General features: G+C 43.0%; 1 protein-coding gene across 6 annotated transcripts in view; it reads left to right on the forward strand.

Moving 5' to 3' along the window:
* ABCG4 (ATP binding cassette subfamily G member 4) overlaps positions 1–25766 on the forward strand; it is a 156135-nt gene that overhangs the window by 53588 nt on the left and 76781 nt on the right. For all 6 annotated transcript variants that reach the window (XM_069224830.1, XM_069224828.1, XM_069224832.1 and 3 more), the window contains one exon: positions 25236–25353. In XM_069224830.1, coding sequence (XP_069080931.1) covers positions 25236–25353 — 118 coding nt within the window. The remainder of the gene's footprint in view (positions 1–25235; positions 25354–25766) is intronic.

Below are 25766 nucleotides of genomic sequence, written 5' to 3' on the forward strand. Positions count from 1 at the left end.
TTGTGAGGGTGACGTAAGACAGCTGCCTACGTTGGCCACAATGTAGCACTGGTCCTTTATTTCATTGAATGTATTTATTGCCTTATGTTGCACAAACTCCACAACAGGATTCAGAGCGCTGGACAATCAATGGAGGGATTTACAAGGAAGCATTATTTACAAAGTTGCAGCAGCACACAGAGGAAACAAGGAAATAACAGGTCTGTAGTATATAGGGCTTGACAGTTTACAAGATATAAGTACAACAATAACCGCAGCGTTCATAGGGAGTCACATAAGGGGGTGTCAGATCCCCAGACATAATGCATAGATACAAATTCAAATAGTGACAAAATCATAATAGATCACAGGTGAGCGTGCAACAAGGTAGAAGCCAGGGAGAAGCCAGGACAGATAATAAAACAAAGTTGCAGACTACCGTATAGCTGCGTTTTTACTAACTTTTAAACTGTTTGAAGAAGAAACTATTTTTTGTTAACAACTGCGAATTATGCTGTAGATGATGGATTATATGGCAAATCTACAATTACACAAACATAGGCGTGGTTGCACAGTCGCATAATTCCAATGGCCTGACAGTAACATAAGCACTAAGTTGACGTTAACTGTATAGAGACCAATGGCTCACCTAAAACATAGAGATGCGGGAGAGTTTAGCAGAGAGTGGATAGGGCATGAGTATTGCCATGAGTGGTCAAAAGGTAGGAATGGCAGGCTCCAGAAACCACAGAAAGGTAGCAGTAGTGCGTGGCTTATAGAGTTGAGTGAGCTACTGAAAGCTCTATTCAGACTCGAGCTATATGTCTGGCTCTAGCTTAGCTCGAGGTACTCTTGGGCCCTCGACCCTAAAACAAGCCTACCTTTTATGCGGCTTTTGTCTGCCACGCACACGCTAACTTCACGCACCAAGAATAAAATACAAAGCATTAACCTTTGGTGTACAAAATGAGAGCGAAAGAGATATCCTTTTAATAGCTTATTCCCATAATCTGAAAGCGGAAATACTGTGACAGATCCCAGCTTACTCCATTCACCAGTTTGTGTTATTTTAGGCACATCAATTTATTCCTTGATCTCTTTTTTAACCCATTATTACATATCAGAGCCCCTTCAAATACGTGACTTCAGGATGTGTGCCATACAAGTATCTCTTGTGTTAGATTTATAGGCCATAAATTTGCTCCATGTATACAAAGAATGTAGCCAACAAATAGTGTACACATAACAACTCAGCTCACAAATGGCATTGTCGTCAGGGTGGGGGAGCAGGGCTGCGGTGCTTCTTAGTTAATGAATAAAAACTCATGCTTCTAATAAATTAATCAATTCAATTATATAATCTGGTGCACGCTAAAACAACATTTTAAACTCTGAAGAGACCATCCCGTTTTTAAATGATGTTTTGATGTTTGTTGCATGATTTACATGGCAAATGTTTTCACGGATCTGCTCGTACATGGCCTCTTAGAGTCAAACCAGACCCCTTGCGTTGCTTTCCTTCTTAATTAGTTGGCTAACCCACCTTTAGTGCTTGGCGCTCAATAAAACGGTGATGGACATTGAAACCTAACAGGCAAGGTGACAGATTGAGAGAGAATAAGAGTCGAGGGAGCTGCACTAACAAGGTCTACAGAGATTGCATGTTTAAGATTCCAGATGCAGATCAGAGTAGTCTAAATATTTAAAAAAGAAGAACCATTGTTGTTATAAAGCGAGTGGGCATTCAAGATTCTTAGAGCTCTGTCAGGGATGGATCTGTAAACTGTGGTCTTTTCTGAAAAAGGGAATTGTAACAGTATTGTTTGACTTAGCGCCTTAAGGTGCAGGAGCCTGCAGATACGGTTAACATCTGTGAAATACATGTGGGAGCTTGGAGGTTTAAAGCTCTTTATCCGTGGCATGTAGCATTCATGGAAATCAGGGGTGGGAAAAGTGGGTATTCTGCCTGTACTCAAATCCCCATCCTTTTCCCACAATGCCTCAGGGAACGTCAGTATCCCAAAAGGCAGTGATCTCTACCCATAATGCAACTGCCCAGTGTCCATAGCTCGCCATTCCTGTTTCCTTTTACTAATTGCCCCACTTCCTTCCACCCCGAATCTCTAGCTATTGGTTCCCCTTTCTTTGATACCCACCTAATGTCTTCTCTCACCACATCTGGCCACACCTCTTTCAGATGAAACCAGCAGGGTCTCTATAGCTTCTTTCCAAAAATGCACTTCTCTTTACACGAAGCATCAAACAATGGTTCACGACCCACTATGCATCACTTTGATCTCCTTTTTCTGCACAAGTGAATGCTTGTTTTCCTAAATCCCTCTTCTAGGATTTTACCAGAATGTCTAATTCTGAATTTCACTTTATACAACGCCCGAGGGCAACGTTTGATTGTTTCCCACGCTCATTACTACATGCTTCGCGTTGGAAGTACACCCAGTGTGTGGTTTATTTCCCACAATGCATCATCTAAATTTCCCTTCGTGCAAAATTCCAGCATAGGTTTTGTTTCCCACAGTGCATTATTCTATGCTTCAATTTACACAATGTCTCAGTTCATTGTTTACTTCCCGCTGTCTCGTCTTGTCCGTTGCCACAACGAGCATTCTAAATTTGACTTTACGCAATGTCCTAGAGCATGGTTTGTTTCTCACCTTATCCTGTCAGTCTTTTTCCATAATGCGCCATTCTGCGCTTCTTTTTATGTAGTGCCTGGGGACGATTGGCTCAATGGGTAATGGCTGATAAGTATCCACCCACCCACTCACTCACTCACTCACAAAGCACGGATCTGTGGTTTCAATCCCATAATGCATCTACCAGCCCTCCTCTTTAATTAAAATCTTCCGCCGTCTGCCTCTGGCATGTTCCTGGTATTACTTCGACACCGCAAAATGGTCACCTTGAAATTGAACACGTTGAACGTGACAGTTTGCTCAAAAACGTCAAAATACTCATACCTTCTAAAAAAAAGAATTTAAAAATATGATACACAGTAATGGAGGAGCAGAGCAATAGAGAGAAAAAAAGACAAGGGGTCAAGAAAAAACACATAACAAACACAGTATATTAATAAATAAAAATAACAAATTGGGAAGAAAAAAAATCAAAAGGAAGGTAAAAAATAGAAGTAGATAATAAGTGAAACAAAGCAGAAGTAAACGTTTAAAGTACATTCATCGTCACAAAATTCACTATTCTTTGACTCGATTTACAAATGGGCCCCTGCCCATCGTGTCAGATATGAGTGAGGGCTTGGAATGGGTGTGTGTACCCACGCTTGTGAATGCATGGGTGTGAGTAAGTGTATATGTGTGTGTATGTTGGCTGCCCACCCGCCTCCCTGACAGAATTACCACCCGCCACTGCTGTGCACTACCCACCAGATTGGTTTTCAAAATGTTTTTGATAGTGCTCCTGTTAGTCCTTTTCTTGTGCAAATTACAGGGCTCATAAAGCGCTAGCAGATGAATAGAAGTTCACAACTGAGGCTGTTCAACAAATCAACATATTCAAATAATGTGCAGCACATTAGGCTTCACAGGAAGACAGAGAATGATTATGTTTTCACATCGTAAAAAAGTTTATTAAAGGGTAAAGGTTTACAGAAGATAAATCATCACTTTAGTATTAATTAATAATCAATACATAAATACATCGATTAATGTGAAGTTTAATTCAAAGTCATTAAAGAAGGAGAACTTACTAGCATAGAGTCACCTCAAGGGAAAACTTTTGGAAAAATCAGTTCTCCCATAAAAAGAGTACTCTAAATCTCCTACGCTGTTTTAAGCTCCATCGAAAAACATACTGCATCATAATCTACTCTGCACTGTTTTAATTCACACAGCTGTAATATTTGCTACACCTGCTCACAGTTCTCATGGAATGATCCAATCAGGTTAAAGTGAGGTGATGCAACTGTATACTCGTTAGCTCCTCAGGCCCTTCGCAATACAGCTTCTTTCAGCATCCTTCAAGCTTGCATTACCTGTAACGAGATGAGGTACAGTGACCAGCTTGTACGCTGCGGCTGTAGTGAGTAGGCTACTAAACAGAACTTTTCATGATTATCACAGTGAAAAGAAAGCATTTCACAAGGGAAAGAATGTAAAAGAATATTGCATTTGATAATTAGGACTCCAGCTTCTTCTAGAAATAAAATGCACGTCACAAAGCAAGATGGCAACCAATGTTATCCATTTTAAAATGCAGGCCTACGTTGGCTATGCTCAGTCTACATAGTTAATAACATTTTGCATGTGTAGGTGTTAATGTCGATTTAATGCAAAACTTTGATTAATAAAAAAAAGTCCTGACCCCAGTCCAAGCCTAAAATGACCCGGATTCCCTTGAAAATGTAGAATGTAGAATAGAATTCGCATTTAATGCTCTTGCAGTGAGCCTTTCCTGCTCGGACAGAACTGGCCTTGTCCGGCTCCGAGCACCTCGGCATCCCCGCTGTCTAAGCAGTGCTGCCAGCACTTTAATGGCTCCCCCACTCCCGGGTGTCTGCAGAGGTGATTCTTACATTTCATAATTAAAAATCGAAACTTGAGCATTAGGGTTGGCGCAAGAGGCCCCGGCCCATTCAGCAGCCCTCCTGGGAGCCCGGTCTGCAGCCCTTTATCCGCTCTGGGCTCAAGCCAGAGAATGCTGTCTCTTCCGACAATTACACCACTGGGCTCTCTTTGCTAGCATCAGACCCTCTGGGGCTCCCACTTTACCTCACAGCAGAAGCTCCACTGCCGTCAGTCACTGATGAGCGCTCTGTCCACCACTGCAGGCCAACACACAGAGAGCAGCACAAGCGCACAACTGCATATCCCATGCAAGGCATTTTACACTAGCAGCATCTCCTTACTGCATGCATACCTTTTAACTACTGCAGACCCTGCTGTTCACTAGTGCATGCTCCACACACAACAAGTTGCAGGCGGGTCATTAAACGCCCTACCGCTTCACTGCACAAGCAGTATCTACTGGTTGAGCCACAACTTTACTTCACTGCAGCATAACAGCTCCTCTGAACCACTTTAAAGTCATCTGTCCACCAGTGCATCCCCACACAGAGCGCACTGCAGTGCACCACCATATTGCTTACCACTGTTCACCAGACATAGAGCACACTCTATTAGCATCATCACCAGTGTAGGCCTCCACTTCACCTAACTGGAGGAGTACCTCTGCTCTTAACCATTTCTGAGTGCGCTGTCCACCACTGCTCACCATCACACACAGCACAGGTCACTGTCGCCTACTGCCGCACACCACAAGCAATGCTGTCTACACTCCCATCCTCTCCTTTGGCGGCTTTTATGTATCCGTGCATTGGTTTCAGCCACTGCAGAGCACTGCCTTCTCCATACCCCATTCAGGCATGACGGATGAGATTCCTGATGTCACTAGTTGATGATGGAAGCTACCAGGTGTGCTCCTGCCCTCAGCGCATGTTCGACGTGCCCAGCCCAGTCTGTTCCTAACTGTTGTTCGCCCGTCTGCATCCACCCAATGGTAGCCGGCGGAGAGCTGCTTCTGCTCCCTTCGATGAATAGTAGGTTCCAGCATATTGGGGACCCACCTTGAGGCGCATAGCGGGACGATGGCCCTGGTGCAGCTTGGAGCCTCACCGCTGAAAGTACGGCACAGTGCAAAGAGTGGCTGGCTGAAGGCCAGGTGGACATTACAGACAATTCTGGCCAGGATCACTGACTGAGATAAAACCTCGAGGGAGACCGAGAGCGAGACATGAGAGTGAGTGCAAATAATTTGGCTTAGCCACTTGAAGGATGGACAGGAAGCGCTAAAGCAGGCGGAAGCCAATGGAACCCAAGTGGAGGCAGAAAGTAAAGGTACTAACTCATCTACAAAGGTATCCATTCTTTTATTCTCAAGAAAGAAAATAGAGCAAAGTAAGCAAAAGAGAAAATTCTGATCATTGTGTGCTCCACTCCTGCGCCCGGGCTCTTGCATGCAGTTGTGTCATTCGTGTTTCCTACCCTGAACTGTGGACTCAGGGCAGCAGTAGGCGTGGCAGACACTGGAAGGTCAAATTTACTATCCTAACTCCAGTCCTAGAATATGTGGGGAAAGAGCAACTGTCCCCAAGTATTCCAGGAAGCTTCTTTACTACTCTAACTCTAGTCCTGAAGTATTTTGGGGTAAGGTATAAATTCCCCAAGTATTTTAGGAAGGTTTGAAAAGTAGTAATTTTAAACTGGAGAAAGTGCTGCCCCGAGGACACAGCTCAAGGCAAAAAACTAGGAATACCATGCCGTCGCCCGCAACTGCGTTTTTTCTTCTCTCTTCTTCTTTGAGGGCCATTGGGCTTCCTGGTCAAAAGATTTCTAATTCCAAAACGGTTTTATTTGTGTCATGACTTCGAAGTCAAATTTTAGCTAACTGGGTCATAAACTGCAAATTGCCAAAAGGATAAAAGACAAACTTGAGCTGATACAGTAGCCAGTAATGGGTTACTACAGTTGCCTCAACAATTTAATAGGCCATCAGCCTCGAATTTCAAGTGTAAAGATCAAAGCCTCATCTCTCGCCTTCTTAGTATCATGGGCTAGATCTGGAACGAGGGAGTGCTCTCTGCCAGCCCTGGTATACATATGTTGTAAGCCATGAGATGAACAAGATCCGGAGCTCGAAACCTGGTTATATGAAGACAGAGTGCTTTTCCCATTAATACTGCATTAGAAGAGATGGCGGAGCTGGCCTCTTGTGATACTAATGTGCAGTGCTTAATTTGTAAAGGAATAATTGCCTGCAGCCAGCGCTATTGAATGTCGCGGGTGCCGAATATCAAGGCTGATTATTCCCAATCCCACTTCATCCCTCTTTCATCCACCCTCCTTGCCTTTTTATCTCACTATTGCAAGTTATTTTCCTTCCCTGCGTTCTCGCTTTTTCATTTTTTCAAGCTTTCTCTTCCTCCTTTTTTTCCCCTCTAGCTGTTTTCACTCTCGTGCTTTGAGTGACAGTCTGATTAGGACCAATAAGTGCCAGTCCCCAAAAATGAGTGCTGGTGAGCCCCATAGAAAGCAATACATTATGCTTTGCAGGTCATGGATATACTGCTTCAAACCAGCAACCACGTTCAAACAAAACAAGGGCCTACATAAAAATCAGGCAACAGTTTAGTAAAACTCCAGGCTCAACTAGAACCTACTCTGCGGAAAGCTTGAATAATGGTATCGCTACAATTGAGTACTTTGTATCAAACCCTTCACAACAGTGAGGTGATGCATTAAAATGGCCTCATTAAACTTTAAACTAGTCACTGGATCCAATGTTGATAATTTGCCCTGATCTAGCTAATCCTACAAAAGCCTACGACGTAATTACAACGGAAAATAACGAAGAACCCCAAAAATAAAGAAAACTCTTATTTCTCTGAAGAAAAACTTGAGCCTCGGGTCGTCTAACTCGTTCTGGTGTAAAGAACTACCACATGATTCTCCTAAGGAGGCAGACAGTACAGACAGCTCATTCTATAGAGATAAGGAGGATATAGTTGTGGTGGACATCTGTGCTTCTCTTCGTGGTTTCTCCCCTGTTTTAGACCTCATTAACAGCACTTTGAATGGCTTTACTAATGTCAGCAACATTAAATGTGAAACAAATAAAAACAAGCATGATCTCACAACACCTGACACTCCACTTGCACACTATGGTGCATATTTATACTTGTTTTGCGCTGAATTTGCATAATTTTTTAAGCAAATTCGGTGCAAAACTAATTCCATATTAATACTTTAGCGCTAGACCTGTCTAGCACCAAATTTATGGAGTTAAAGTCATTTTTTGGACGTGGAAACCTAATTTGCGTCAATGGGATGCAAAGTAGGCGTTCCCTTACAAAAAAAGACTCTATGTCCGTAGCGCCATATTTATCCACCCGTGCTAAAATCACGCACGGGAGGGAGGAGGGGTCAAAAAATGGTGCAAGGCTTGCTTTGCTCCATTTTTTAACACCTGGGTCAGGGCAGGCGTTAGGGGACCAGTGCGGCTTATTTCCATGGTGGAACACCATGGATTAAGCCCACAGTGGCCCTCCCCAAGCCCCAGGGACACCCTCACCCACACCAGAGGGACAGCGGAGGATGGGGTCCCCATGCCAGGTAAGTATAGGTAAGTACAGGTAAGTATTTTATTTTATTTTTTAAAGTGCCATTGGGGGCCCTGAAGTGGGCCCCCTACGTGGCACTGGGTGCAATGGCCATGCCCAGGGGACCCCGGTGCTCACCATTTTGGTGATGGACATGACTCCTGTCTTTTCTAAAACAGGAGTTATGTCGTATGGATGGTTTTGCGTCAGAAAATTACTCTAGGCAGATTAGAGTCATTTTTGTTTACTCTAACCTGCCTAATGTCATTTTTGGGTGCAAAACCCCCTTCTTCCATACCGCCAGCCCCATCCGACTAATGTCATTTTGTTTTACGTTAGCCCACCCTATGCACCGCCTTGCACCATTCCACAAATATGGTGCCCGGCTGACGCACAGAAATGGTGCAAGCTGGTGCTAAACTTTGTACAACTGCGTTAGTTCAGTTTTGCACCAAAAAGTATAAATCAGGGCCTTAGTTCTCTCTCTGATGAGGACAATGTGCAGAACCCTGGATATGGCAGTGAGGGATTTGACCACCCAGTCAACAAAGTTAAATACACAAACAGAGGCAATGCAAGAAGTAGCTTCCTATATCTCTGCCATTGATAAATGAATGGGAATAATGTATGGGGATGGAAATGTTTAAAAACCTCCCTATTTAAAACAAATGCTGCAATTGCCCAGAAATCCTCTCTATGCTAATAGAAGTACCAGAGGTTATTCAGTCAATATTAACAGACTGCAAGACAGGTATGACGAGCCATCGAAAATCACCAACTAAGTTAGTCATTGATGAAAATGATAAAAATTACAGTAGTGTCTTTCATAAAGCAAACTCAGGGATAAAGAATAATGTAGGCCTATCAGAACTGGCCTCCACCAAAATAATGAAGGCAGACCACTAAGAAGTCACACAACTTTGATCCCAGCACTAATTTATTTATTCATTTACTTTTTTTTACAGATTAAGCCCTGACGAAAGCCCTGACGAAGGCTCATGAGGCAAATTCTCCAAACCCAATAAACTGCACACACTTGATACTGGACTGGGTAGGGGCTACATTTAGCTCGAAGAAGGAGACTGCATTTTTAATATTAGAAGCACATTAGCGGTCGTGGAGACAGAGGAGATTGAGACAACTCAGCCAAATTGTTTCAAGAAACAAAAAATCTCCCAGTGTTAGGCTTGGGTGAAATTTAAATTACAACAGTGTCTTTCATGTCATTTGGTAAATTTTGCCGTGAAATCCCAGAAATGATGCCATTACACCACATTGCATTATTACATGCATTTGCAATGAAAAAAAAAGTATAGCAGACATGCCCACAAATTCACGGGAACAACAGAACAAGAGTAGCTGTTGTTCATTATGCTTTTGCTTTTTACACTATTTGTTTGTGCAAAAAGCATCCTTGCGTCAATAATTGATGCAAGACCTAATTGTACTCTAAAATATAGCAGTAAATTATGGATTTGCATTTCAAGTATATACATGCAATTTTGCATAATTTTGCTGATATTTTGTGTAATTTCGCACACACCTCCACACAATCAGAAAAATTGGCAGAGAAAATGAGTGGTGCATCATTACTCCCACTATCATCCATAAATGCAGCAGCAAAAACTATCAAGTCAAGCACACTAAACAACAATGCATAATGAATATGGGCCATCCCATGCTGTGATGATGAATTATATCAGGTGTAGGTCCTCCAAAACCTTAAAAGAGACCTACCTGGTGCCAAAGAAAAAACAGATGCTTAGTTTGAAGACTGGCCTTAATGGAAATTCTGGACAGAAAAAGTATTTAGATCAAGATGTTCCTCTGAAAAAGACAATGATAAAGACGAATAACATTGATAAACTATGCAGGACGACAGATGTCCTAAGCACCTCTGATATTCCCGGCATGTCTAGATCGAACACTATCCTCCTTACACTGTAAGCACAATCCATTAAAAGTAAGGTTCCTGGATAGCAGCTAGAAAGCTAGAAAGTCTACAGACACTTCATGGATTACCAAGACCCTGGGATCACATAAAATGGTTGGTAGCTTTGTTCAAAATATACAAAATAGTGGACTGCACTAATGCTTTGAGACTGTGCTATAGGCCGGATGAGTCAGAGATCTATTATGCATTTGCCTCTTATATCTAGCCCGCCTGGATTATGCCTGGCAAATTTAATAATAGCTGTAAGCCCTAGTGTTTTTAACTATGATTGCTTGGATTGTCCATGACTTGTTCTACCCTTTTAGGTTTTCTCTGTGTTGGGTAATACATCGAGTATATTGTGGAAAAGTTATAGATTTAGAGTCTTAGGGCCTGAGTTAGAGTTTGGCAGAGAGGTTACTCCATTACAAACGTGACGGATATCCCATCCACTGAATTACGATGTCCATACGACATAATGGAATTGTAATACGCATAAGAGATATCTGTCACTTTGTTGATGGAGTAACCCCATCCGCCAAACTTTTAATCAGGCCCTTAGAGTTTTGTGATTTGGTTGAATTTAGTTATATAACTAATATGTTTAGTTTAGTGAAATAGGGATTTGGTTGTATCCGTAAATGCATTTTCAATGATTTTAGCAATATGTAACTTAGAATGTGGTTATATGATATAATGGAATTTGTAAAGCTCTTTAGGATTTGGTATTTGTTGAGGTTTGTGCTGAGAACTATAAGGTACTTGCTATATATTATGCTCCCCTGTCAGAGATTAGTATGACTGCTGCTGGGGCAACATCTCGAACTTGGTTCATCTTATCATGTTTCAGGAGTTGAATGTGGATGGGTAGAACTTTGGTCGTCCCTAGTACTGACTGGGATAAAACAAGGGACATAGAAGTAATGTCTCAATTACCTTTGGTAATATTCATTACTGTTAGTCCTATTAATCTTTGTCCAAGTCATTATGATCCAACTTCCTGACCAATAGACTATGCTCTTCCTCTGGTCTTGGTGTATCAGGAAGATACTCAGAATATCAGCTTCTTTGTGGCACGCAATTTGGGTGGGACTTTCTTTTTTAGCATTTCCGGGAGTATTTTTTCTCAAGGAGGTGCGATTGCTAATAATGACATGGAGAAGGATGAGTAGAACTAGAACTAATGAAGATTACCGGTGTGCATTCAGGACAATGCTGCTCTCAAAAATTGCACACCTCCTGCAGAGCTCTAAATTAGACGTGATGGTTAAATTGATGAGGTGGGAGACAATGTGGGTGATAAGGCAAGCATGTTGTTTTAGGATCTACACTGGGACTAGGTTTTAGGACTGGTTTGCTTGAACTTAGATATGAAAATAGAAATTTCATCAACAGCAAGTTTTCTTTATTGTTAGAGAGAGCAGGTCTCTGGGAGAGGGGCAGTCTGAAAGATCTAATAGCTGTTTATCAGTCTTAATCATGTTTTAACAAATCTTTTTGTTTTGATTAATAACAACATCGTTTAGCTGGTCACAGAATTCTCAAGAAGGATTTATTTGAGGGTAACCTTCTGTGTTACTGACGTTAGAGGCACAACTATTTTAAAGAAATGGCGGAAGGGTGGTTGCTTGCTCTACTGATTTCTGAGTTTCATTAAGACTTTTTAGCAGCAATATCTGCCTTCCCGTATATTTAAATATAGGCACTTTTCTTTCTTCATTTAGACTCCAGTTTCTGATGTTGATGCTTAATGGCTTGTCTTTCAGTTCACACGACAACTAGGTGGCATGATGGGCGTGAACACGTGCCTTGCAGGAGGTGGTTGGTAGTGACATTAAAGCCTTTATTAGGGGTGCGGAATTTCTTAAAATATCTACTTGTCAGTAGGCCAAGTTCCTTCATATATCTATTTGTCTTGCAAAAAAATCTACTTGCCCCTATGGTGCCATGTAGAGTGGTGACAAATTGTGGCAGCAATCTCATTATATAAGAACTCTGATAATAGCCTCTCTGATTACGCCAGGACCAATACTGTTGTAGGGCATGAATACTAGCAATTTCCTTATTTTGCCACCTTTCCGCAGATCAACATAATTGGGCTGGAGTTAGCGGTAAACAAAGGTTCCAGGGTTGGAATGTTCTTTTGACTCTGTGCAAACCTACTAACTTGCATGTTTTATGGGTTTTCACAAGCTCTTCTCTAATCTTTTCGCATACTGGGAATGGTTGGCTATTTACTCCTGACAAGGGCAGAAATAAAACTTCTTCCATGGTGGGGAAAAAAGTGGTTGGAGGGAAAGTGAACCTGTAAACTCTCAATATATTTTCGAATGAGCAAATCTGCACATGCATCTTTGCTCAGGCGAAAATACTGTTCCAAAATATTATCGAGGAGTATAATCTCCTGGTCTACTTCTGTAAATTCCTGCAAATTCATGAAATATGTAAATCTGCACTAATGCAAAGACATATACCATGGGGGCACAATTTTGACTTTCTTTAAACATTGGTCCCCTAATTAGGTCTGGCATTAACCAAGACCTTTTTTTTATATTAAAATTCTATCTTTCTCTATCCATCTGTTGGCTGCCTTCACAATGAGTGATAGCAATCTACTCTTTCACAAGGAGCATATTGGCACACAGAGTAGTTTAGTTCAGTGTCAGAAACTACTGTGGCAATGTGTGTTTTTTTAGACTAAAAAATATTTTTGCATTTTGCCAATGTTTTTTTACAATGGTGACGGCCTGCAGATCCCACAACAATAAAGTTTTACAAAAGTCATGTCAAAATAAGACATGCATTGACAAAACCAAAAGACAGACTACTGATGTCAGAACCATTGGCTTGGCCAATGCTTGTTTATTTTCATGTTTGCCATAATCTTGGTGAAACTGGTTTCACTGATTTTCCATTATGAATATTTTTTGGAAATACTAGCATACATCAAAACATTTAACCGAATGATGCTTCAAAGAAATAGTACCCACAATTTCACAGTAATGTATCAAATCTTTTTTTTTTTTTTGCATTTTTTGTGAACACTTTTTTTTTAAAGCAAAGAATCCTCACTCTTGCTTTCAAGCTTCTGCAAAGATTTGCATTCAATCAGAAAGCATTCTTGGGAGCATTACACGTAGACTCATATTGTTAAACTTTGCGAACGTGTGTACACATTTTTTTACTGGAACCTCTGGCAGTAGTGCAGTTCGAGCTTGCAATATGTATTTAGAGTACTCACCCAAATAATAAAGCCTTTGCATTAATGAACCATAAATACGTGCACGAACAGCCTAAACATATGGACACAAATATTACCTCAATTGCAGACAATTCCCTTCCCTGCCCTATGATGTGGTACTGTAAACTGGCAGCCAAAGGGTGTATGATGCAAGATGTTGGGCCTACTTGTCCCAAGGACACAATAAACATCAAAACGTGTTATCCTTGAGGAATTCCACACCCCTGCTTTATTTTGGAATTGTAAAGATCGAATTTTACATCGGTGTCAAAGTCTTTACCCACTGGAATGCCAAGAGGAGAGAACAGCGGTTTTACTGGTAACTATTCCTTTACCTTGGACTACACCCTGTTCTAAACCAGGGTGATTAGGTCAGATACCTTTGTTATAGATCCAGGTGATTCCAGAGCAAAGGAAATTACAAAATGTTCCAACCAGGTGACTGGTGTACTATCATGGTGATGTACTAAGACAGCATCAAGGGAATGCCCCTTCATTTGAGAGGAGCCAAGAAAGATGGGAAGAACCCAACCCTGCTAAGGCCTCCTCTTGGAGGTCTGAGGCATACTCCAAACAATCTTTGAAATCTCCTAAGACTGTCCTGGCAGGCTAGCTGACAGTAGGGCCTGAAATTCTGAGGATGCTGAGATGGAACGTTTATTACAGCCAGGTGGCACTTTTGATGGATGAGTTTACTTGTCAGATTGAAACATTCCCAGCCCTGGCAATGAAATGAAGGGGATTTAATCATGAGCCTATCTAACATTCCACTCTCTTGGTTTTGTTGTCCAAAAACTGAATTATTGGGTACCAGAACTTTTGAGAATTGTATTGTTGTAAGAATTTAGCCAATTCCTTGTTCTAAAAAATACATCAGGCTGCCCTTCTAATAAGACTTCCCACCTGAGCCCAATATGTCAGGTGGGTGTGGTCCAGGTGCAATCAAGGATCTCCACAGACTAAATGAAAGTGGGTTGTCTTGCCGGCGTTGCCACCATCATGTGGGCATGCTGCACACTGTTTGCCTGTTGGCCTTCTTAGGACCTGGGCCCCACTGTAAATCCCCCCGCAGGTAGGGGGCAGTGTTCTGGGCTACCTTCGTGTTACCTGTTTCCTGAGGATTTAATGCTGCCTTACATTAGTCCAAGCCCCTTCCTAGGAGGGAAACCAGTCTTAACAGCTCCTCAGCAGCCCTCAACAGCTCCTCAGCAGCCCTCATACTAGAAAGCAAAATCGTCCCTGCCAAAAATGTGTAAAAAAAAAAAGGCCGCACATTGCAGGAAGGTGTGAATGGATTCGAACCATAGGGTCTTAGTTGGGTCATGGTAGCCCCTCAAGCATCCTGGAACCGACCAGAGTGGCAGAATGGGCAGTGCAGCCCTTCAAGTTCTGACAAGAGAGATGCTCATGTGAAGGGGTGACAGGTGTTAAAGCTTCTCACAGCCCTCTGTGAGCACAAACTGTTTATCTTACTATTCGTATTAAAGAGATGGTGGCCTTTAGCCGACAGTAATCCCACCTCAAGGTCAGGCAGTCCTCTCGGAGACGATGGAGAGACGGTGACTGGGTGTGTGAATACGAGGTCAAATGTTTAACCAGACGTGTGCAGTGGTGCTGGAACTAGGGGTGTGGGAGGTGCTGCTGCACTCTCCCAGGAATTATGGAGAAATACCAGAACAGTGTAAAGCAGAATCTTCATTTGAAAGTTTAGCTTTACAGCTTCTCTTTTAAAAGCCGCACCATGGGCTTGTGTTGGACTGGTTTGTTGGGACACCAGCACTGCCAGATGGGCCAGCTTGACAAACCCAGAGGTTTGTGGTCCCTGAGCCATTATTGTACCAACAATGTCCTGGACTCCAAAGTGTGAGGCCTAGTTAAGTAAAAAACTTAAAACAACATTTTCTTAGCATGCTACTACTAATCCTTTTATGTTTAAATCTTTATTTTTGTTGCGGTAAAAGTGAACATTGTATAACTTGAACCTAATGGTACTGATTGGCGCAAAGAAATAGGTGAAAAAAGGAAAGTTACATCAAATGCCCCTAAAACAAACAGATGTACAACCCCTCCTTCTTTCGTTATGCAGGGTTTTTTTTGTATCCTATGGTTGAAGCGTTTTCATGTCGTGTGTGATATCACTGAAGGGGGGGTTATTAGGAGGCAGTACCTAGTAGTGTGATGGATAAAGAAGTGTGAGAGACAGACCCACATCTTATGGTTTACTGTAAATTGGCAGCTTTGAGCAGTCCTGCGATTCCCTATATGGTATTTCTTTGGATCATAGCCCACTAGAAGGTTATTTGCACTGAGTTTTCCATCTATATTGTGTTTTAATTTTTTGATCATAAGCGGGCATGTTTGGAGAGTAAGAAGTGGTGGGATGGAGGGGACATCTGAAGTTACAAGAAGCAGGTGACAGATGAAATCCCTCCTTGCTCTACATTTGAAGGACTAGCTGTATTTGAGGATGTGGGGTGAGTGGCTGTAAAGGGATACTGGCGCTGCATGGTGGAGTCAGAATGTGACTGGGGGTAATCCTACTCAAAGGCATAGACCAATTGAGAGTCTACTAAGGCTGTGAAGGCTCCAGTCCGTGATCAATAACATTATCAGTAAAGAGACCCTTTTTCCTTGCTGACAAGCCTCACAGACAAGGTCAGACGTGCCTATAGGGCAATGAAGCACTGAGGTCTGACAGGTGATTGTGTTGCTTTTTTTTTGTCTGTTTGGGGATCGTTTTATGATCTGCTGGGCTGAGTTGTTAAGGTTGATTTCTCCGATATTACCACAAACATAGCCTGCAGCAAACTCAAATCCATGCAGTCTTCCATACCTTGCAAAATACTTATAAAGCGTGTCAACCCTTTAGGTAGATAGCAACCCTTTAAGAGCCCCACACTCAGCCTAATGCCAATGCATATGTGTGTGATATGGGATACTCCGGGGTGCCTCGTCACATTCTGCGGGGAGCAGGGCATCATTTGCGTAGAGATGGGCCAGCCAGAGAAGGCTCGAGCCTGTGTCAGCGTTTCGACTCTCGGCCAAAAAAGAGCCGAACTTTAGATGACAGTCGGTCCCTCTTTTGTGGCACCCGGGGGGCTGTGCAATGCCAGGAAGAGAACGGCAAGGTTGTTCGAGGAATTTTAAAATATGTCGTACATTTCTCTCCTCGCTTTCCATTGAACATTTTACGAGGTGTGATGAGGGACTGGTTGGCCTTCCCTCGCGCCAGTGACCCTAATTTCCAGGAACACCTGGGTGGAACCCGAGGTGACAAAACACACTGGGAGACGTTTGGCCCGGTCTTCTATATGTGAAACGCGAGCACCAGCGCCTATTGCAGCAAAAAGGGACTGCCGTCTTCCTAGTGGACTGCGTCATCTTAAAACTGCAGATCCGATAGTGTCAGGCATGAAAGGGTTAACATGAGAGGGTACACTGCAAAGGCCACGAGAGAAAGAAAACAACACAAGGAAGATGAGGGAAAAGACAAGCAACTATCTAGCAAAACAGTACCTGATAACATTGTTTTCTCTGTATAAGTGCTGTCAATAAACTACTGATGTAGTCCAGGGGTGGAGGTGTAGGGGCAGTAGTGTGAGGTAAAGTTTGTTAAGCACTTTAATGTGAAGGCAGCAGTCCACAACCAACCGTTTTAATGAAACCTGAAAGCATTTTTTTTTTCTTTTTGTGTTTACTCATTACTGGTATCCATTGAGAGAGGGGCCACCCTGGAACACTGGTGCCATTCAGAGGGGTCTCAGCAGGCGCCTAGAGACCCCACGTTGCTCCACTCCTCACGTGCTCCTGGCCCCGCTGGGTGCCATTTAATACCTGTCTGCTTTCATATCGTCTGCGATAACACAAGAGTTTGGGCGTTTAGAGCCCAATCAGCCCTCAGTGAAGCAAAGATTTCGGCAGTGAAATGGAGCATCAAAAACAAAAGCTTTTACCGCAACTTTAAGCAATTCTTGCTGTTTTGTTAATTATGTCTGGAAGTAGAAATGGTACTTCAAACAGGTTTTTGAAGACGTAAATATATATATATATCTCACTTATGCAGTTTTATATAGCGCACATGGCCTAATTGTGTTACAGCGCTTTACAATAAGAATTTGCATAATGTGCATTTTCGTTTAAATCCGTCACTGCAGTATGTACATTCCAGCGCCCGATGTAGAATAAATAATGGGAAATCCGTAGCTCTTTTATTTGATGACATGTAAAACACATAGATATTCAAAAGGTATTTTTTTTTACAGTTTCAAGAGTCTATATATTTTTGCATTACATATTTAGCACAACGTGCATTCTGTATTTGTTTGCGATTTTTAGAATCCTTTATTGTGGAATTCACACAGTGGAATAGCAAGCACACCAAGCCCGTGGCCTCCCCAAGAGTTTTGTAGCCATAATTAGATTCCAGAGGACCTTCATAGACATGGGCCCGGTGCCACTGCACCTGATACGCTATTGATAGGCATAACCCTGAATTGTATTGACAGTTCTTTTGTTGGCTCGGCTCGTGTCTGGGCTCTTGGAGCCAAGCCAACCCCCTGACTCTGCTATTCCCATGAATTCTCTGGCTTGCCCACCTCTAATTTTGCGTCACTCTACTCACTCACATGGACAGTACTAAGCCATCCTTATGGGGAAAGCAGAGACGAGATGACAAGCGGGGTGGGAAGGGTTGGGTGGGAGCTAAGGTTTGAAGAGCATGGGAACAGAGATGAATTGAGGAATTCCGAGGGCGGGGCACGCAAGTACCAGTCAACAAACAGGAAGCTGGTGTGAGCAGCAGAGGACCCCTGGGAGACTGCGAGGGGGATGTTTATAAAACCAATGCTCCAGTGCCGCTCCCGTGCTACCTGTCAGGGGTCAAAGGGCAAAACACTAGGACTTTTGTAAGGGTAACAAGTTGTGAACGGACTGAGGACAGAGGGCAGGCCCTGGCCCTTTGGTGAGAGGGACTAACGTAGATGTGAACTGTTGAAGGTCACAGGTCAGGAAGGAGAATACTGTACCTTTGTTATGGGAGCAAGGCTAAAACAAGCAGTCCCTTGAGCTCCCACTCTATGCTCAGCCTGAGCATGTCGACTACCGAGGATAAGCCTGGTGGATATCTGCGCCAGGCAGGGTTACCAGATTTCATGTCAGCTGGGGTACCGCCTTCCAGTCCCAGACTTACTTTTATAAACCACGACCATTCTGTACATTAACCCAACTGGTTTAAGTTCAGTTAAACAAAGGTCTCAACTCCCAAAATGCATCAGTCGATAAATGGAACAGAGGTCTGCTGCATGGGGTCATTTAACCACCATTCTTCAGCTCCCCTTCTTATCAGCCCTGATCGTAAGCAAAAGCAAGGGACAATGGGGCATATTTACAAGAAAGTGGCACATCGGTCTCCATGCGCCACTTTTCTTGCCTCCCGTTGTGCCCCCATAACGACACTGCACCATGGCGGTCGTTACCACAACAACATCTATATTTGTGCCGCTATTGTGGCGCTTTGCTGCACTAACGCCCAAAATTTTGGTGCAAGTGCAGCAAATGACAGAGAGGCCCAAAGGCCAATACAGGAGTGTCACTTTAATGCCTGCTTTGGGCAAGCGTTAAAAATCGAGGATAAACATTTTTTCAAGCCTCCTGCAAAGGAACGTCCCCATTGCATACCATATGCCTGGCACAAGCATAATGTGGCACAAGGGGTTGCAGAGTGGTGCAATGCATGCATTGCACCACTTTATAAGTATGGCCTACTTAGCGCCGCCTTAACGTAAAAAAAAAAAATGATGCTAAGGCAGCGCTTAGATCTGCTAGGAGCTTGTAAATCTGCCCCAATATATTTATACCTGAGTTTTGCTATGACTGAATTGCTTTACCTTTAAGTAGGACCTCAAGTGCTGGTTGAAAGTTGTATCTTTATACTTCAATGAAGTGTTTGAGGGACATCAGATTTTTGAAGTAAGTAATATTTCAGAACATTGGTGATTCCCAAACTCAAAAAAAAAAAACAATGCGCGCCCCTATGGTCATATTTGGTTATGGAAATCTGGATGACACTATGGGCCTGATTCAGAGTTCGGCAGATGGGTCACTCAGTCACAACGGTGACGGATATCCCATCTGCCAAAATATAAATCCTATAAGATATAATGGGATTTATAGGTTGGTGGACGGGATATTCGTCACCCTTGTGACAGAGTAACTCCTCCGCCAAACTCCAAATCAGGCCCTATGTTACTTATTGCACATATTTATTGAATCATTCCCCGGTGGAGTTAGAATTTGTTTACTTTCTGGTTGAGGGCTCATAGCACAATGCCCCTTCAACGTCAGTTACAGCGTTTCCCAGGGCAACCTACATTTGAAAAGTCTTCAACTGAAATCTAAGCGCCCTGTCGAATCTGGTGATTTATTTACGCAAAGAAGCCATGTCAATGCAGCATGTACCATCTACAAGTGACATCACACCACATGATATTTAGCCATGTCTTTGTGAAAATGCGTTTGTAGTTCTGTAATATACTCTCCCCAGCTTCCCCGCTCTTCCATCAATGTGTGGCGGGCGCTCTCTAAGTAGCCGTTAGACTTTTCACAGCCCCTCTGCTATTTGTGCAGTGATGTAACGGACAGCACCTCTACTTTGAAAAGTGTTCCAGTACCACTGCCTGTGTTCCATGTGTCCTATACAGGTGAAAGGATTGTATGATGCTCCTTCTGGCACTGCCAACTGCCCTTTACGTATTCTTTGCATTAGGGAAGATTGCCCGGCTGGTGTCCATGTTATACCTTTGTTGTGCTGTGAAGCTCGGAATAACATTTTCCACTTCACAAAATACAAAATGACTCACATTGCCAATATGTGTTTCAGTGCATGACGTGAATGAAAGAGTGGTCCCTCACAAAATATGTGACCAGAGTTTAGTTTGGCTCTACATGTGAAACACGCAGTGTTTTGTTACGCACTAGTTAACTTTGTAAAATGTAAAAACATAGCTGACAAGTAGCTCCATGTCAAAGCACTTGGCCAGTTCTGGCATTTTTGCCAACGTCACTCTGATTTCTGGAGTTTTGGGCACATAACAAAAGTGTTAAAAGCAAAATTACATGCCTTGCAGTGCAATAAGCTGCTATCTGAAAAGTGATCAAGGAAGCGCATAAAAAGTGCACTTGGCAAAGCTGTGAAATGATAAAAAAGATTTCACACCTCACCTGCTGCCTTCATTGATTTGCAGGCAATCAGTGGTTAAAAAAGGCCAGTGGGTGGCAGCCTTACAAATGCACAGGGGAAGACCTCGGTGCTAATGGACTAATATTAACGTCCCTTGTTGCAAAAAGAGGCCTGCTGAAAAGACATTATTTGCCAGAACAATGAGCACTAGATACAACCTGAAAGGAAAATCAATGTGCTGGCACCGGGGAACCCATGCAGCCCTCCTGACCTTTACATGCACCCCCCCTTCCCAATAGCAGCACTGGGTTGCTGTTGACTCGACTCTGCACTAACATTCAGAAAGATGTTAAAATAAACAGGCACGTTTTTGTTTAAAGATTAATTGAAGTCAAGGAAAGGAAGTAACTAGGTTGTCCTGCATCGCTGAAATTCAATATCACCTTCATTTATAAAGACATCTTGCAGCAAAACTGTAAAAATATAATAAAATCTCTTAAAAATTCCAAATGTGTATTTCTTTAACATGCAGAAATGTTCCACCTCAGTACATCAGATACTGGGCCTTATTTAGAAGTTGGCGGAGGGAATACTGCGTCACAAATGGGACAGATATCCTGTCTGCTGTGTTACGATTGCCATAGGATAGAATAGAATCGTAATACGGTGGACTGGATATCTGTCACGTTTGTGACAGAGTATTGCCCTCCGCTGACTTCTAAATCAGGCTCTATATCAATGCATTGAGAAGTGTTTTTTTTTTAAAGTGATAGTTTTTATTCATGAATTTAGAAACATTCGTTCCTCTCCCCACCCAGACAGCAATTCCAATACTGAACTAGGAGTCAAGTCAGTTTATATGTGCACTCCCTGGGTGGCCTCGGTTCCTATTACACACAAATAACATTATAGTTTATTAACTCAAACACAGGCGAAGGTTTTGTGCAGCCCACATGATTAAATCACAGAGGGCCAGATGTACAAAGCCTGTTTGCATTTCTTAACTGCCCGAATCAGTATTTCGAGCTGTTAAGTAATGCAAACTAGGCTTTTCTAATGTACCAAGCCCTTTAAGGAATTGCAAATTGTGATTTCTACCCTGTAGAAACTGCAATTTGCGATTCTCAGACTAGGAAATCCAAATAAGGATTTCCTATTTGCATTTCCAGAATACGATTTTGTGTATTTTGGAGATGCAATTGCCACCAGCTTGAAGTCAGTGATAACCAGGTGCAAGTTAAAAAAGCAACCCAAAGTGTTTTTTTTTATTGCAATATAGCACACACATGCCCCTTAGGCATATGTGTGCTCTACATGTGCACCCCTATTTTTGGAGTGCACCAAGAGGGCCCTTTTTCCCATTGCCATCCCTGGTTTTGCATTTCCTAAATAGCGGTTTCTTAATTAGAACTCGCTCTTTAGGAAAAGCAAAACCGGCCAATTGACTCAAATGCTATGGGATTTCTTAATACCGATTTTGTAATAGAGATTCCTACTTTGTAGTAATCGCCATTAGGAAATCGGTATCTTTGTACATAGCATTTTTCATTTCTTAAATAGAGATTTCTATGAAGTCGCTATTTAAGAAATGCAAATTTTCATTTTTGAACATCTGGCCCATCGTTTGAGGTCCTCTGATGTGTGATAATAAATAAGAAAAGGAGGGGGTGTGAAATAAAAGAATTGCCTTAGTTCACACAAATTGGTAAAGTGGGAAGCTGGGATTAATCCCAGATTTTCTGGTTTCCCATTGTGTATTTCAGTCACTAGATGTATATGCATCGCTTCCCCTACACCAATCTTTTCACCACCCCCATGAGACCACCCTCCACGCCCCCCCCACTCCACCCTGCTGGCATCAGTGTCACATCACAGACCAAACCCTTTCACCCTGGGAAAAAGTTTGCGAGTACCCATGGCCTAGAGGCTGGTGGGATATACGTGCCTGCCTATGATACACGCTGCCTTCAACTGGTGCAGCACATGGCTGCAGGTGCTGTCATGCATGGAGTGCCTGCGGTTTATGACAAAATCTCTGTAAAATCGCATGCCAGCCGCAAACTAGGAAATGTTTTTAATTAAGCATAAATAAAACCATTACCATTATTGAGCTTACTCTCAGCAGAAGTGCAGTTCAGCACATGCACATGGCTCTCTGATTTGTACTTATTAAAAAGTACAGATAATCTTGAACCAGTCCAAGATGGAAGCAGAATGGGTCACAAGGAAATCTGGAGATTTTCTAGGTGACCAATGACTTTGAAAAATTGGTACAGTGAGGCAATCCTCTCTCAACTCCAGCAATATGTAATTGACGTGTGTGAAGCTGTGCAGCCCCACTGGCCCTGTAGAAGCCTTCATGGCATATGGGATGGATACTGCCCAGCCCAACTGGTCTTTATGATTCCTCCCCTTGATATGTGACTCAGTGCTCCGCTCTGTCACACCTCCTGATTTCTCTGAAGATCTTCCTATCTCTGCTTATCATTTCCAATCCAGGCTTCTAAACTGTTTGTCGTGCACAAGGAAGCCTCCAAAGGCAGATAGTCGTATTTAGTCTGCACAGCTATTAAATGTGACAGATGTTTAAGTTGCACCCACGTCATAGTTTCTACTTGAGGCAGTTTAAAACCTAACACTGTTGGTCCAAACAAGTGACGTACTCCAGCTTACAGCTGGAACACTGTAGGCAGAGCTGGTCTGAGTGGAGCTACAAACTAAGCCATTATTGTCTGTTTCAGATTCCAAATCAGTGACTGCCCCCACTGATGATGGGAAGTTGTTGTGTTAGTATCACATTGCAATAGGGCACAAATATTGATCAGCATCAAATTGTACCACAATCAACATTCGAATGTACTTCATAAAAAATCTGCAATTAACAACAGGTCTGGACGTCATGATGCTGGGGGCATATAGAGAGGGAGGGTGCCGACTCGTTGGGAGACCTATACCCCCAGAGCAGTTCCTGACGTTCGAGGAAGCTCGAGAAAGCTTCTGAGTTAGATGGCTTAGATGTCTAGGGATATATGGCTAGGGTTCTCAAATACACCCCCAATGTCACACATGTCAGAGGTATTATTGGAGGGGGGCTGGGCGAAGACTGGTCTCACATATATATGACTGTCAGATCCACCACTCATACAATTCAAAACATGGCATGCATGGGTCAGGGACTTGCAGGCCCACTAATGGATGCTGATTGTAAGCGGCCATACGCGCAGGTGGAAGAGGTGGCTAGCAATGCTAGGTTTAAGCTTACCCACTTCCACTATTTTCTCCGGATCTATGTGATGCCTGGTAGGCTACATTATATCTACACTTACAAGGTCTTGTCGTGTCAAAAGTGTCAAGAACACAATGGCGGCTGTTGCCAGCAAAAATTAGTTGGGCCGTCCGCGGGTCAATAACAAAAATAAATAACAGATAACTTACCTGCCGCCCACGGCCTCACCACATCAGTGCTCTTCTGCTCCTCTGCTGCTGCTGCAGAGGCTCCCGGACTCTCCTTCGCCAACCCAGGTGCTGCTCTCATGCTAGTAATACTATTATCCAGCATGAGAGAAGCGCTGGGATTGGTCTGAGCGTACTAGTTTTGTCCTCCCACAGGGATCTTAGAAATCCAAGTGTGCATGCCAGTTTGGCCGTCCTAAGACGGCAGGACAAACTGACATACACACTTGTAGCGCCCACCACTCCTCTTCCATGCCTGCTGCTGTGGTCAGGATAGCCCTGTCCCAAAGACTTGGCTCCGTGATGAAAAATAAAATGATAATAATGTTTTAATATCATTTTATTTTTCATGTTTGCAGCTGCTGGCTCTCAGCAGTGGGGCCACTCTCCTCTGCCCTGACAGAGGAGCTGTCACTGCAAGAACAGTGTGCTATTTTCCTGCAGACGACTTGGACCTAAAATACCCTGCAGGGATTTCTGGGAGAACGTGGTGAAGAGACTGGCGTGGGTGATGTGGATACACCTCCAGCAGACAACTTGTCTGTCTGCTTCTCAATCTTAATACCAGAACCTAAACAGGGAACAATGCAGTATAGATTTGCAAAACTCTGCCATTTATTGGCCAAGCACCATATAGCAAAACATTATACACAAAACGGGGGGCTTGCAACCTAAAAATGGCCTGGGGATATGCTGGAGTGATCTCTGGCTGAGGAAGTGCTACTGGAAGTACTCTGGACAGATGAAAGAGTGGAAGAGGCCCTGAGAGACTGGGCGAGAATGATGACAGCTGTCAGGCGAGCTCACAGGGGTCAGGGAGGGAGATACCCAGGGGAACGTGGTAGGGGGACACCAGTGCACAAGAAACCCAACAGAACTTACATTGAACGCTGGTGGGTGGTGGGGAGGCGGCTGGGTGCAGGTGGGGAATGTGATCACAATAATATTTATATTGATCCACATCTGGTGCTGTTGTGCAGGATATGCTAACCCCAAGATGTGCACAGGGAAGTTGGATTGTCTTTGTGTTGTACATGTTATAAATAAGGTAAAAATAACACAAAAGAAAAAAAAACACTGGGTCCACCCCTCTTTTCAAACGTAGGGAGACAGTCTCCCTTTTCAAAGTACGTGTCCTTTATCTATTTCACTGGAGATTGTTTCAGGTAGGCTTTTGTTTCTTTGGTCATCTCTTTACCAGTGCTCAGACTTTCTAAGTTTAAGCTGTCTTTCACCACAATCTCTTTTCCATGTCGATCCCAAACACTCACTTGGAGCTTCTGTTTACATTTTCTGTCTGAAATCACCCATCTCTTTTCAGGTTTCAAGGCTCTACTCAAATGCCTGTCTGGAAAGTTCTGCAGCCGCGAGTTGATTGGCATCATGGGTCCCTCTGGGGCTGGAAAGTCCACCCTGATGAACATTCTGGCGGGTTACAGGTGAGGCCTTCACTCAGAACCTCTAGGCTCTACATCTTGACCAAATTATTCAGGAACTGCATCATATCTTCTTTTTCAAGCTTTCAGTTTGCTTTTCCTATTATTGCTCTGCCTTGTCCTCATTCCTGAAATCTAGGCTTCCTTCCAGACATCTTGTTAATCCTGTTCCATTTGTCCTTACATTTTTCCTATTATTAACTCTTGTCTTCATTGCCACTGTCTTGTCTTCACTTCCATTTTGTCTTTATTGTCACTGTCATGTCTAAACTATTACACTCATATATTCACCAACTTATCACTGCTGTTGTTTTTTCTTGGATGTTGCATTGTTTTCATTACCATCTCGTTTTCATGGCTGATTTGTTTTTACTGGCGTCACCTTCTTTTCACAGTTGTTGGTTTTTACCCATGCT

The sequence above is a fragment of the Pleurodeles waltl genome, chromosome 3_1, assembly GCF_031143425.1.
Source record: "Pleurodeles waltl isolate 20211129_DDA chromosome 3_1, aPleWal1.hap1.20221129, whole genome shotgun sequence".
Taxonomy (NCBI): domain Eukaryota; kingdom Metazoa; phylum Chordata; class Amphibia; order Caudata; family Salamandridae; genus Pleurodeles; species Pleurodeles waltl.